The 15,568-nt window shown below is 43.4% G+C and overlaps 1 protein-coding gene across 1 annotated transcript in view; it reads right to left on the reverse strand.

Annotated features, from left to right (window-relative positions):
* LOC146344768 (prostatic acid phosphatase-like) overlaps window positions 1-10,046 on the reverse strand; it is a 28,185-nt gene extending 18,139 nt beyond the window's left edge. The window contains exons 1-4 of the mRNA XM_084860420.1: window positions 9,930-10,046; window positions 6,713-6,808; window positions 4,899-4,985; window positions 4,291-4,443 (exon numbers count right to left, since the gene is read on the reverse strand). Coding sequence (XP_084716546.1) covers window positions 4,291-4,443; window positions 4,899-4,985; window positions 6,713-6,808; window positions 9,930-10,046 — 453 coding nt within the window. The remainder of the gene's footprint in view (window positions 1-4,290; window positions 4,444-4,898; window positions 4,986-6,712; window positions 6,809-9,929) is intronic.
* Window positions 10,047-15,568: the final 5,522 nt, after the last annotated feature.

Raw genomic sequence — 15,568 nt, forward strand, 5'->3', positions numbered from 1 at the left:
ATGCTGAGAGTTGCAGGACTTTTTTCTGTCTAAACATGCATAGGACTGCGCCCTTAATGTACTAAGTAAATAAGTTGATAATTGAACTATTTCCCAATTGCTGGAAAGATGTGATCCAGCACTGTGTTACTTTGAGACCTAGCTTGGATTCCTCTGATCCCAAGATACCATGTTTACCGTTTCTCTCCCCTAACTATTGAGTTGCTGGAAGCAAAGTTTGCTGGCTAGAATTCAGACCTGAGAGGTTAAATTCTATTTTTTATGGCTCAAATGAATCAAAATGTGCCATTCTTCTTCTGGAACAACAGCATGCTACTCAAGTTAATCTTTGATTATGTTTTTAAGTAGAAGGTGTCTTAAGAAAAAGAGGATAGAACGGATGCAGTGTAGTTGTCAAGGCTAAGAACTATTACCGCAAATATCTGCACAGTGATCCCCCCCCCCCACAATTCAGGCATGATCTTCAAAGATGCTAAAATTTGAACATTCGGAAATTCAAAGATTTGAAGCTTCAAATCTTCAGATTTTCAAATCTTCGACGATCATGCCTGAGTTAGGGGGGGAAATCACAGAGAAGCCACGATTCTTCAAAGATAATGCCTTAATTTAAAAACAAACAAACAGCCGAAGTGAGGGATAGAAGGGGGTAAAACTTAGTCTCATTTGAAGAGATAGAACAACTCCCTGCTCAACGCAGGAAGACTGCTTCCCAGGCGGTCACCCATCCAACTACGGACCCGGGCCGACCCTACTTAGCTTCCAAGATCAGACAAGCGTGTGCACATCCAGCCCTTTGCTTGTTGCTGAGGAAACATTGAGTGCTGAGGAAGCTATGCGATCAGTAGCCGGAAGACAACATGGGGCCGTCGAGAGCTGTGAGCATGGTGGGCGTGGAATCAACAGAAGTAGGAAGAGTTTCTGATCCTCCAATGAGAGCCTCCATCTTTAAGAGTGGGAAAACAGCACAGTGCTCAAGTGTGAACCGAGCTCACGCATTTGATGAAGCAACACAACGGGGGAAATGGGTGAGTGTGGATAATCACATTTTAATGCAAGAGCATTTAACCCAACAGGACACTGAATTCATTGCGATGGCAGGTGCAGTGTAGATCGGCCCTGTGTTGCTATTCTGGATAAGGGGAGGTGGCATTAGTGGTCTGAACCGCTTTTAAATTGGGGCTTTTGGGGGGGTCTTTTTTTGACCTTCATTGTACTTGCCTTAAGTTATAAACTGGGGCCCGTCCTTGGCATTCATTTTTTTGGTGCTATACACAATGCTTAGTCTGAGTTTTATCCTTTCCTTTCTTTTGGTGGTGCAAAGTAACACCTTAGAACAGACATTTCTGACTAAATTCCTCCTGTTTTCTATTTGCTGGGCAAAAATATTGTTTTAAACCCTGTGATTATGTATCCCATACTCAGCATTTACTTCAGTTGCCTGATGCCTCAGTTTTCCTATGTGTGAAATGGGTTTCTCCCCCTCCCCCTTGCTTCAATTCATTGATAAGTTGCCTTAGAACACACATTCCTGGCTAAATTCCTCCTGTTTTCTGCTTGCTGGGCCACACTTAAAAAAGAACCCTGTGATTATCTATACCAAATATTCAAGGCCAACTTTTCAATCATTTCTTCCTATAAAGGTCACCCATTAAAACAGAACTTCTGGTCACAATCCTTACTCCTATAGGTATCCTTAGCTCTGCCTCTGGTGACTCCCCCTTAGCTCCACACCCAGTGACCCCCTTGGCTCTGCCTCCAGTGACCTCCCTTGCCTCCACCTCTGGTGACCCCCACTTGGCTCTGCCTCTGGTGACCTCTTTCCACCCCACTAGTAAGATTGGCCATGAGCCTCGACTGGAAATAATGCATTATTCAGAACATGGAACCAATTAGAATGCGGAATGGTTATAATGGAGAAATTATGAAAGTAACTTAACAGATAGGAACTCTACTAGGAAAAGTAACTCTTTGGAACATCTGGAACCAACACAACATGGGTATTTTACAGTGAAGTAACTGAAGTCAGTTCCAGATGTTCCAGTGAGTCTGCAAGTTTGCACATGTCATGTAGACATCAGAGTCATGTGGCAGGAGGGGAGGAAGGAAAAACAACACTCTTAACACTAACACTCACCACCTGACCTGTAGTTGTAATTCCACAGTTTCATTTTGCACACACTCTAAATGTTATATTGGAACTGAATCTATTGAGGAACGCGTTATTTCTGAAACTGTTCCAACTTTGGAATACTGTTATTTTAGCAGTTATGGTATTTAATGCCCATCCCTACTGTGTAGTTTGACAGACTCTAATCACACATTTGTAGACAATGACATAATTAGACTCCACCCCTTCCTATTTTTGTTGAATGTAGAGACTTGCCTGAGTTGTTCCTCTTGCTTCTTCTCCTTCACGCTCTCATTGTTAAATAAATCCAGTGCTTGTTGTGTGTGTGTTTTTAAATTCCCTATAGTTCCATTCTATTAAGCTGTCTTGTTAGCTTAAAAAAAAACCTAGGGCTGGAGGGCTGGAGTCACCACCACATGGTATTTAGGGTCCCTGCCATTATTCCCCCTCATCTAACCCCATCTAGTTTGAGCTTAGGTTCCATAGTTTCCCTCCACAACAAAGAATAGCTGGTAGGGAAAGTGTAGCTGTAGACAGACAGACAGACAGACAGAGAATAAGTAGCATGAGATAGTATGTAGGGGAGGTTGGAGTAAATTTCCTTCCTCCATGGTCCCCTCAAATGGTTTTTTGAACCCATGACAATGACCACTCTTGGGCTGTTTGGGACCTGCATCATGTGAGGACCCTTTACTGTACAGGAAGGAAGGAAGGAAGTGGAGAAAGCGACACAGTCTCCTACAGGCAAAAGTTCTGGCAAATACCCCATTCTTTCTACCAATGTTGCAACTTTGGATAAGCCAGTCGGTTTAGTCATGTTCTTCCCAAGGCAGTGATGATGATGACTGATTAAACGTTCTTAGTTCATGCTGGGAAATAACCAGACTATCAGGATAGTACTGGAAATAAATGTTAAGGGAGAAGTCTGAAAAAATGTGTTGAGCAAATAATTTGAGGCTTGCAATGAAGGAACTTGCCCCTACGGTGTCGTTAAAGGAAAGCCCTCAGAATGTTCTTGGGTTTCCAAAGACATGACAGAGTCACATAGCAGATAGATTCTACATTCTTGGGAAAATAGGTATTGACTATCAAGCAGCTGAATTCTTTTCCCAGCTTTAGCTGCTGCAATGAAGCAGAGGGTTGAGTTATTCCTGTTTAAGTGATGTCCTGTTGCAAGGTAAGCTGGACAAATACATGAACTACTATAATGACTGGCAAGTGCAAAGTTATGGCATTAATAGGAGGGACTGCTTGCTCTGATAGCACATGTGACACACTTTCTTCACCCCCTTCCTTCTGCTCTGTACAGAAAAAAGGCCCTTGCAGCTCAGAGACAGCTCAAAACATGTTGCTGCTTCAGACAGAAAATCCAGTTGGTGCTCCCATTGTACTAAAAATATAATAATACCATACACTCTTTCTGTCCCTATCTACCAGGGATGATGCTGTGTGGGTGTCTATCTATCTATCTATCTATCTATCTATCTATCTATCTATCTATCTATCTATCTACCTATCTAATCATCTATCTATCTACACCCCCACCACACACACACACCCCCACACCCCCCCACACACACATGTTCCTGGTACATCACTAGTCCTTGTGATTCTTCCAGGATCTCTAGAAGAATCTGTAAGTGGAGTGTGAGGGTGTTTCTCATCTGTGAAACATTGCAGGGTACAATACCTGAAAAACTGACAAGTTGCAACCCTTTAATGGTTCCCCAAGCCTGCTGCATGAGGCAAGTGATCTCACCCAGCCTAAAGGCAGGGCTGGCCCTTGCACAGCTGCAACAGAATGCCGTAAGGAGACCAAAGGCTGGTTCCTTGCTATCTCAGCAGAGGGGAACGGGGATAGTTCACTGTGCCAGGACAAGGTCAGCTCATCCTCTTCCGCTGGCACAGGGAGCCTGGCTCCCATAACCTATGTTCTAATGTTGTTGCACAGCAGATGGTAGACAGGGCTATAAGTGAAAGAGCTAGAACAGAATGTTTGCTCCTGTCTACTGGGGAAGGCCTCTGGGGATCTTTTAAACCTCTGATTAAGGAAACAGTTTCTTTCTTTTCAATGGAAATCTGCACGCGCTTGGTTGACAGAAGATTATATTTCTGAAGAAGAGTGGAAGACAGACAGAATTGTTCATATTCCTGCTACTCACCGGATTGGCCGCCTTTGGTACAACATGGACTGGAATAGGTTGCCAAAGGAGTTCAGGATTCCAGATTTGATCACCCGTAGGGGGGAACAGACCAGCAAGATTTGCTTGGGCACTCATAATCGTTCGATCAATTTCTGTGCTCTGGATCAAAATCTAAAAAGAATAAAGGGCAAATGTGTCATGACCTAGGATCTGGACCTGGAAACCTCTTCATTACAAGGGGGAGAGTGCTTGGGTCCATGAGGACCCCGAGACTCTCTTTGCAGAAGTCTTTAAGGAATTGTCTGTAGAGATCTCTACTGAGGATGAGGAAGAAGAATCCTTAGGAGCTGTGTTTTGTCCGTCACCAACCCCTCCCTTCTAAATATTCTCAGACATCCCTCACTCCTTGCCAGAAGTTGCCTCAGTTCCTAGCACCCCATATTTGCCAACATGCGAATCCTGTAAGTGGCCACAGCTGTTTGAGGTGACATATCATTAGAAACTGGACTGCTTGTTCAATGGTGTTAAAGCACTCTCAGGTATGTGAATTCTCAGAACTGGATGTTATGACCCATATCTCTAGCCACTATTGGATAAATCCCTTTCTCTTGAGTGCCAGTACCCACCTCCTCTCTTTTGTATGCGGCACTCAGGAAGTTTGAGTACCTCTTCTTTATGTACTGTCCAAGCTCATACTGCTGCCGCATTCCAAGCTGTGGGAGCAACATGACAAGAATGACTTGGGCTAGAAACAGAAATCCCATCATACAGATTTTCTGGCCCTTGTGGAGAGCCACAGTACAACAGCAAAGCAATGTGATAAACATGGTCAGAGTCTAATGATGATCAGCTTTCCATGGACCACCATGTTGGATATTTTTAAGCAGTAACTGGTAAGTAAGTCTTTATTTCCATCTTGAGTAGAAACAAAATGTGCAGGATTAATATTTCTTTCTTTATCCCTTATATGGCCATATATGTCTATTTAAACTTTAGTTTTAAACCTATAATGGCAAACCAAAGGGATTCTATTAGTTTGACGGTGTTATTTTTCACTCAGCAGAAGCCCTGTACCTTATTGCTGGATGATGTTCAAAAAGCTCCAAATCTTCTCCACTAATTTGCAACAAAAATCCCACAATATTAGAACTGGAACAAAATTTCACACAAATTCAACATTCCAGAAATCAAATGTTTTAATTTAGAAAAGTTTCATATTGAAATTTTGGAATGTAATTTGGAGGAACTTAAAAACAATAAGACATGGGATTTGATTAATTTTAAGAAAATAATTTTAAGTATCAACTAGCTAAAGTTTAGCATGTTCACACTTTGCATTTTCCTTGACCCTTTAAATCCTCCAACATCCATATACAGGAAATGTTGAAAAAAACCCAATCAAATTAGGAGAATAATTTGCATTTCTGTAAACAAATTAACAGTTCCTTCAGAAACCTACCCCAGTTCATTTTCACTCTAAATAAAATATTCATGAAACTGTATACAAAAGAAATAATCCCCCCATACATCTGAACTAAAGGACTGGATCCAGTTTTATGGTGGATCAGTTACTGTGACAGAAATGGACTTCCCTGCCCCCTTCCCAAAGCATCCCCTCCAGCCCCCAGAAATTATTACACAGAGAGTCAGGAGACCCTTCTGAATGGGGTGAGCAGTGGTGTGTGTGGAGAAGGGGGTATCTCGAAAGATCAGATGGAGGGACCTTCTGCAAATAGAGCCCTTCATCTCACGGAAAGTCCCTTCCTCTTGCAGAAGGCAGATCCTGGATCCAATCCATGTGTGCAGATGAAACAGTTTATTAAAATGTCCACATTTGATTCCCATTGCATCATTTTGGTTTCCCCATTGCACAATTTGGGAGATTTTAGAGCAGAACTCTAGGTGTCTTGGGTATCTAGGTAGTTCAAGAATAAGTGACTGAGTATCAGCTTCTTCCCAGTTCTGAAATTTACAGTTGACTTTGCTGTACCCAGTAGCAAGCTACAAAGGAAAGGAAAGGGTCCTCTTGTGCAAGCACCGAGTCATTGCTGACTCCTAGAGGGACGCCGCTTTTGCGGGCGTTTTCATGGCAGACTATAGCAGGGTGGTTTGCCATTGCCTTCACCAGTTGTGACTACCTTTCCCTCAGCAAGCTGGGTACTCATTTTACTGACCTTGGAAGGATGGAAGGCTGAGTCGACCTGAGCTGGCTACCTGGGACCCGGCTTCCGCTGGGATCGAACTCAGGTCGTGGGGAGAGTTTCGGTTGCAGTACTGCCACCTACCACTCTGCGCCACACGAGGGTCGGCAAGCTACAAAGCTTCAGTGTAAAAACGAACACCCCATTGTTAGTTACCAATATCTAGATGTTAGTTATAGGTAATACTTCTACTATTTTTATTTGGCTAATACCGCCACTTCTATGAAAAGGCAACAAACCTTAGTCAGTTGTCCAAATCCTTGCGGCCAGTCACTTTCATTGTGTAGGCTGTTAGGATAATTTTCAACAGGACTTCGGTCACCATGTCGATAAAGCTAGTAAAAGAGTGTGAAGACTGTATTATTCCATGTTGTTCCTTTTCTATATATTACAAACTGTTCAATGCAGTTTTTAAAATTCCTGCTTCTGAGTCAAATATTTAATAATTATTATGGAAATGTGAAAAATATCTTGACATGCAAATATAACTTCACATTTTGGCTAAACATCAATCATACATTATGTCAGCAGAAAGATGGGGAAAGGCCAGCAGACAAAATGACTGAAGTGCTTTGAAATAGTTTGTTCACGTGCATTGAGCAACAGAACTTCAGAGACTTCCCATTTGGAATCAAAGACCTATATCCTCCTTCCTGACAGTAACCATTTTGAGGTTTGTCTACTCCCGTAGGGACTTGCCCAAGCTTTAGGATCAGTTTCAGAGGCCATGTTCTATGTCTTTAGACAAATTGTATATGGTGCAACCAAATTTGGTATGATTCATCCTGACTGTTTTGATGTTCTTATGTTTTATTTTTTATTTTTAAAATTAATTCATTTATTTTAGATTGCAATTTAGTTTTAGTCTATAATTTATTTATTGTAGATTGCAATTTAGTTTAGTTTGGACATATTGTTAGCCATTCTGAATATGATCTTATAGAAGAGCAGGATAAAATCCATTAGAAGAACATTAGATATTGGGTGGATTTAAAATATAATAAATAAATAAATAAATAAATAAATAAATAAATAAATAAATATTAACATAGGGTTCAATCCAGACTTAGAACAGGTGCACTGAAACCAATAGGACTTAAATTAGTCATGACTTACTTAATCATGAATTCTCTAAGCATAACTAAGTCCAGATACAACCCATAGAATATGTACAGTATTCCTGGGAAGTGTCCCTCCCCTTGAAGGGAGAACCTACCACCCCTCTAGTTAATTGGCTCTATTGTCAAACCACTCTAGTTATTTTATGGGAAAGGTTGTGATTTTTATTTTTAGAAATGCCTCACAAAACTGTTATTCAAGGTAAAAGGCTTTTGACTCCTGCAGCTAGGTAGTATTAGGAGTTCCTTTACGGAGAAGCTGCATTGAGAGGGGCATGGTTGTTGGTCACCTCTCCACTCCCCATATATCAGATCTCAAGTGTTTATTCCTTGGCAGCAACTATATACTTCTCCTTGTTGTCGGAGTCAGCAGGGGTGGTGAAGGTGCTGGACCAGTGCCTGGAGGATGTAATGGGCTGGATGAGGGCCAATAAACTGAAGCTGTTCCTGACAAGACAGAAACTCCATGGATTGGTGGTTCCTCAGTCTGGGAATTGGGCAAGCAACCTATCCAGGACGGAGTTGCACTCCCCCTAAAAGAGCAGGTGCATAGCTTGGGAGTACTCCTAGATCCATCCCTGTCACTGGAGCCCCAGGTGGGCTCCATGGCCAGGAGTACTTGGGGCCAGCTTTGGCTGATCCACCAGCTATGGCCTTTCCTGGGTAGGGATAACCTAGCCACAGCAGTGTATGCATTGGTAACTTCCCAATTAGACTACTGCAATACACTTTTCATGGGGCTGCCCTTGAAGGCGACTCGGATGTTGCAGCTAGTGCAAAATGCAGCAGCTAAACTGTTGACTGGAACATCACGTAAAGATCACATAACACCAGTCTTAAAGGAATTGTACTGGCTGCCAATACATTTCCAGTCTGAATTCAAGGTGCTAGTGATGACATTTAAAGCCCTAAGTGGCTTGGGACCTTGATATTTGAGGGAGCACCTCCCCCTATATATGCCTGCCAGAGGACTGAGATCTGTTGGAGGAGCCCTTGTCTGCCTGCCATCAATGCGAGACATATGCTATGGTGGGACATAGGAGAGGGCTTTTTCTGCTGTGGCACCCCGATTGTGGAATGCCCTCCTGCTTGAAGCCCAATTGGTGCAGATGCTGGTTTCATTTTGGCACCAAGTTAAAACATGGCTTTTTACCAAAGCCTTTGAGGCAATAATTGGATTCCCTGAGTTTGTTCACTGTTTTAACTGTTTTGTTTTAGATTTTAAATTGGTATTAGATAGCTTAATGTTTTAAGCTATTTAAATTATTTATTATTTTACACGGTTGAAATTGATTTTATCTGTACGCTGCCCTGAGATCCTAATGATATAGGGTGGGATACAAATGTTTTAAATAAATAAATAAAATCCTCTGGTTATTTTCAGATATAAAAAGTAACTACAGTAAATACTCTTAAACTATTTATCTATGCATTTTTATTCTCTGCTGTAAGGTGCCTTGAATCTTTTTTTAGAAGAAGATGTCTAATAATAATATTTAGTAGCAGTAGGAATGAATAATATATTTCTTTACTGCAAAGAGGAGGCTCCATGCCACTTGGCACAGTATATTGTGATCAGTTTTTGTCCTTCTTTGTACACATACTCAGAAATAGGTGCATCTAGTACCTTCTTTGTCCATGTCATGCATCTGAGAAAGTGCTTCTTCATCTGTTTTTAAACTGTAATAAACAAACATGCTACTTTTCTGGATCTTGTTTACACTATTATGGATGGCCACATTCATTGCGTATCTCATTTCACATGAACGGTATAAATCATTTTATTGTCATATTTTTGTTCTTCATGTTGGCACTGATTACATTTCATCTCAAAGGCTGTAAGCCAGGGGTGGGGAACCTGTGGGTCTCCAGATATTGTTGGGCTGGAGCTCCCATCAGCCCTAGCCAGCATAGCCAATGGTGAGGGATGATGGAAGATGCAGTCCAACAACATCTGGAGGGCACACGTTCTCTGTACCTCTTCTAAGCCAACTGCATGTTCTTCATTAAAGGAGGAAAGATGATTGCCTAAGCAAGCTCAGTTATAACTCAAAATCTTGTAAAAACACAGTCATTCAAAGGGCACCTGGATTTTGACAGTATCTCCTTTCTAACGTATAATGCAGAGTACAAAGCAGCACAGTTAAAATACAAGGCGGACAAGCTGAAGAGCCTCCATGGCCTTACAGGAGGAAGGAAAACTGTGGTGAATTCTCAGCTTGTAAGACTAGATTATATCTGCAGCTTTTGGAGAGCTGTACATAAAGAGCTTCATCTCGAAGAACCCACTAACCCCCCAAAACCATTAACATGACACCATCCCCTTTCCTTTACTTACTAGAAGCACAAACTTCAGCTCCCGTCCTGAGGCAGATTGGAGGAGGAGAAAAAAGAGGAGGCTAAGCAGGGAGAAGTACAACATCTTGGAGCTTCTTGCGAGACTTGTTTCTCCCATCCTGGCAGCAGAAGTGCAAACATTTTGTCACTTGCGCATGTGCTTTTTAAAGAACTCAAGGGGTGGATACTACATTTCAAACAGGAAGTGGCAATTGGGTGGCAACACATCTGTGTCTTAATCCAGTTTCTTTCAATGCAGTTGTGGTGTGGGGCCCAGAAAACGAGAGATACAATGTAGGTGTGGTGAGACTTTTTTCTAGAGTAAATATCCAATCTTAATCTCACAATGGTATCCGGAAGCAGAGGCAGCATTGAAATGTTGGGTTAAAAGCCTCGCCTAGAGATGCCCCATATTTCTGTATTGTCTGGGAAATTCACAATCCCACACATCATGGGTGGCTGTTGGGGCAGATTTGTATCTGGTGCAGAAATAGGGTGGCCATGCATACTCTTTTACAAAGAACAGTTCTCTATTGGAAGGGCTGCCAGTCCTCTATTGGAATGGCTGTCCTGTCTAATTCCAGTTCTGCAATTAGAGTCTAAGAACTGTTGGCCATCAACAATTAGCACCTGAACAGCAGACTGAACAGGCAGGCCCACAGGACACCTGGTCATGGTCTTCCACACTATAGTGAGACATATTTTATCAAAATTCTATGCAAACCACTGTCCTTTTTTTGGCAATTCATAAGCAGCCACCCTGTGCAGAGAAGGAGATGAGAGACGGGGTGCAGCCAGGCTGGCCACAACTGCCTTGTGCAGGGGCAGCTATCTGGAGGTGGCAACTGGGCAGCTATTGAAGGCTGGATGCTCTGCTTCCCAACACAGTTCCCAGTTGTTTGGCATCTACCATCCATTCCTATTTGTGGCAGTGTGAGCTAAACTGCTAATCTTCTGGGCCTGAGTAGGATTTTTTCCCTTCCTTTGGACCCAAACTGGCTGAGCGAACAGGTTGTTTTTCCCTTTCTGCTCTACACCACACAGCTGAGATGTGGCCCTCCTTGGAGAAGGGATGCTTGGCATAATTTACTCAGTCATAAATAGGTCGCAGGTGGCAGGTTCAGTGCAGGTAAAGGAGGAAAAAGAGGCAAGAAAAGTTGAGCAACCAGAGACATCAGGTGAAGAGCAGACGAGGATTTCTGCCTCTTGGGATTACTGGGCTCAGGGGGAATAGGGATTAGAATTCCTTTGGGACAGTTCTGTCTCACTCACCCAGAGCTAGGCCTGGGAGGGCCTCCCTTGGCACAGCATTTAATGTGTGGGATGTGAGGAATCAGGAACCATGCTTGCAACTACTTCTGGGCTTTAAGTCAGGGTGGGGTTGCTTAAATGTGGGACTGAAGTTGAAGGAGACAGCATCTACTCCCTTTATCCCAAACATATGACTACTCATACTGGCATGTAAACACAGACTGAAGTCTGCATCAGAGTAAAGTAGACCATGTAATCAGAAACAGAAATCCAGACTTCATCAGGCAAATGTTACTAAACTCAATTTTATTCTACAATGCAATCCTAACAAGTTCATTTTTGTCCAATTGTTTTGCTCACAGGATTATCAACCACAAAAATGTAGCCCACAAGAGGGGATAATTGCCAAGCAATGCTGGTTCTTGGCAACCTAATGTACAACGAAAAGCAATAAATCAATTGGGAGAAGTAAACTGCTGAAAACGAACAATATCCCCAAAGCCTGATAATGTAACTATGTAACTACAGGCTAAAAGCATACAGGCATCACACAATGCAAGGAAGCATAACGAAAGTGTACTATCATGTCATTTGGTATCAAAAGTAACCAAATGCATTTTGACCATAGGTCTTCTTCAGTGATCTAGTAAAAAGGTATATTAAGAAAGGCACAGACATGTATGTAACCAAGCTTCTCACACCTATTCACAATAGAAAATACGGCAGTGTCTCCACCAATTCAGGCTCAGACTCATGGACCTGCCAAAGCAAAAGTAAGGTATACATGCAAGTGCATATATAAATGATGTCAAACTGAAAGGAGCCTTAGGCTATAGATACATCATTCTAAGAAAGGCAAGGAGCTGTACTAGCCACATACTGAAGGGTTAACCTAACTACTCGGGATCACTCAGGAGGCTTCCCTTCCGGGGACCTAGGGGTTGCTAATCATTGCATAATAAAGTTGCTTAATGACACCATGCTGCTAACTTCTGGCTTGCGGTTATTTGTGGGCATAATTTGGCAGTTAAAATACTAGCTTTGTGACATGGTACATTAAATGGTGTACAAGTGCCCTCTCCAGCATCAGTGTGAAAAGCAGAAGACTCCCTGTAGCATGGAACAAAGGTCATTGTCCCAATTTTAATGACCTGTTTACGGAAGTCCCAAGCCATCTTCAGTCCCATGGCTGTGTGCAATCAGCAACACGCTGGGACCCTGTGCTACGTGGCTTTTAAAAGAATAGAGCTTAGAATATTATAGCGCTATCACATCACTGTCGGTGCTCGGAACCAAAAACCCACTGATTTGTGTTGTGCCACCCCATGTGGAGAGCCCGGTTCAGAGCAGTCCCTGGGCACTCTTGAGTTCCTAGGCTCCAGAATCACTTCCTCCACCTTAGTTGTCCATCGGCGCTCCCTGACATGGAAGAACCATCAAGATATCTTGGTGTCCTGCTCGTAGTGGTGCTGGGACAGAGTTCCAAGTATTCAGTCAGGGTCAAATCCAAAAGCCAGGACAGTATACAGTCCAAAGCCAGAGAGAGAGAGAGAGAGAGAGAGAGAGAGAGAGCGATCCAGAGAAGAACAGGGAAATAGAAAGCAACCATCAGGGAGCAGCAGTCAAACATTGCAGCATCTAGTATCTGGGAGAAAAGGCTTTTAAGCCTGCGCCTTCAGAGCCCCACCCAGAACACAGCTACAGGCTGCTAGTGTCACCTGTGGAAAGATCTGCTCATGAACAGGGTCTTGCTCATGAGTATATTTTTCTCACAAGATGTTCTTGTTCCTCAGGCAGGCACTTCTACATCTGACAGCTGGCTGAGCCCTGACCTTTTGATGCCTACACTCCCTGGGGCTAAACAGCCACTTGGTGTCTATCTCAGAGTCTGAGAGGGGGCTAGCTATGAGTGTTAAGGTTCATGATTGTCTCCCCTGAGGGCCCAAGATCCCCCTGATCTGCCTCCAGGTCGCCAGACACAAGCAGCTCCTCTGTGATGCTTGGCTCTTCTGTGAAGAGGAGTCCTTCAGAGTGGGCATGACACTTTGTTAATGAGGGTGACCAGCTCCACTGTGACTGGCTCCTTGTGTCATGACTCTTGGCTCTTCCTCCACTGCTGCCCTATAGCCCAGTGCTAACAGTGCAGAATAAATATTCCAAGGAACATGGGCTGTTGCTGAAAATGTTGACTGTCACCAGTTCCATTATATTTCATGCAACTTATCTTGTGTCCCCTGCAGAGGTTTGGGCTGCTTGTCACTGGTATGTGTATGACGCACAGCTTTACCTTTCATTTCCCTCTGGTGATTCCAGGGAGGCAGTGGAAACCGTTAACTGGAAGCTCTTTTGGATTGGATTTGGACCAAAAGAAGTGGAATCCATCCAGGCAAAATGCAGGTGCTCTTGGTTGGGAAGACCACCAATCTGGATAGAGTTCACAGCTAGTTCTGAATGGGGTTTCTACTCCTCCTTCTAAAGGGCCAGATTTGCAGTTTGGGGGTTCTTCTGATCTGGCACTGTCCAGGGTGTGCAGGTAGCAGCAAAGTGCCTTTCAATAGTTGGCTAGTTGTGTCTGTATTTGGACTACAAAGGTCTTCCTGCTTTGGAGATGACACACACTGACTAGACTGCTGTAAGGCTGTCTACATAGGGTTGCCTTTGGAAGTAGTTCAGAAACGTCAGCTGATGTAGCTGTGAGTCTGCTCAGAGGGGCAGGCAGCTAGAGCATACAACACCAATTTTGCATTGGCTACACTGGTTACCTATTCAGTTCTGAATTCAATTTGAAATGCTGGTTTTAACCTTTTAGGGCTCCAATCCCATACCTACTTAGCTGGGAATAAGCTGTAATGAACTCAATGAGACTTACTAAATAGACATTAATAGGAGTGTGCTATAAAGCCCTTTGAGGCTGGGTTGGCACCAGGTTACTTGAAGGACTGCTGGGCTCTCCTTCATGTTTAAAGCAACCTGGGGTACAATTCCAAGGCTGGCTGGGGAATGCTGGGAATTGCAGGACTTTTTCTGTCTAAACATGCATAGGATTGCACCCTTAAAGCTGAAGTTGAATTCTACCAGGGTGGCATTTCCGCCTTCATGCTGCTTGTTAAGCTCTTATGCCAAATCCTCTACCCTGTCCAGAAATCAGCGAGGGCTTCACTTTCCTCTTTGGATTTCTGGAAAGATCTGAACGTAGAAGCAAGTCTTGATGGTGTCGTATAGAAATCTTTGCCTGGTGCTCTGAAGTGACATTTCCCCAGTAAACATGAGCATAGGCAACTCCTGCATTGCTCCTCTAGGCCTGTCCGTGGAGCCTTCCCAACGTCTAGCATAGCACAAACAAGTAATGGCTATGTCAGCAAGCAGAAAATGTGGGGCGCAGTCAAGCCTCAGCATGTAAATCACCTGGAAACAAGGAAGAAGAGTAAAGGAAACCTCTTCCCTCCACAAGGCATTGCAGCTGCTTTTCAAGACTGTGACTCAGAATGCACCAAGGCTTGATTTGGCTAAATACTGAGCCTAATTCTTATCTATGTCCTTGCAAAGCTCTTCCTGCTTTGGAAACTCCTTCATTGTGTCATATTTTAAAATACAGTTCATTTATTTGGCTTCTCTTCTGAATCAGACTGCTTGGGTTCAGTGTTGGTGAAAGAGAAAATAATATTGACTCTTTGATATAAGAAAGGAGAAAATGGAGCTGGTCTCTCATCAGAACTGATGAAGTAGCCCTGCTTCCCATCGCTCCCTCTGCTGCAGCCTGATGGAATGGCTGCTGCAGGTATTATTTGATCACCTTTTTCATACCCTGCATACCCTGGTGTCCCTCAGTCACTGGATCGTCACCTTGTTGTGGTAAGTGGTCTTGTGTGTTCCAATGACCCCTCTGAGCGAAGCCGTCAGGAGTTATGAACTCCCAGCAGGGACACCCATGGCGGTAAGGTCAAGGGGGAGGAACCAGACAAAGAATGATCCAAGAAAGTCCTCAATGGCAGAACTGGTGGAAGATAACAAGATGTATGTTACAACGGCTGTGAAGGCAGATGAAGGATGCAACAGATAAAGGACTACCAATCATCATGTTATTCATGCCATTGGATTAGAGCCTTTTTCTGTGAAGACTGTTGATCATTGTGCACTGATCTCCACACATAAAACAAATTCACGCACAGGCATCTTCCAATCCACCTAACCAATCAAAAATCCCATGGCAATCGGCAAATGGCAACAGGGGCAGGACTGTGAAATCCAGAAGCCCCTAGTCATGGACTGGCACATGGGCAGTGGATACAGATTCAGTCGTCCTGACTCAAGGACCGAGGCAGTTGAATAGTTCGGCAGGTGTATCCATGACTGAGCAGTCCTATTTAAGATCCACTCTGCTCACCCCAT

The sequence above is a fragment of the Heloderma suspectum genome, chromosome 5 (assembly GCF_057233095.1).
Source record: "Heloderma suspectum isolate Gila_16-S chromosome 5, 16-S_ref, whole genome shotgun sequence".
Taxonomy (NCBI): domain Eukaryota; kingdom Metazoa; phylum Chordata; class Lepidosauria; order Squamata; family Helodermatidae; genus Heloderma; species Heloderma suspectum.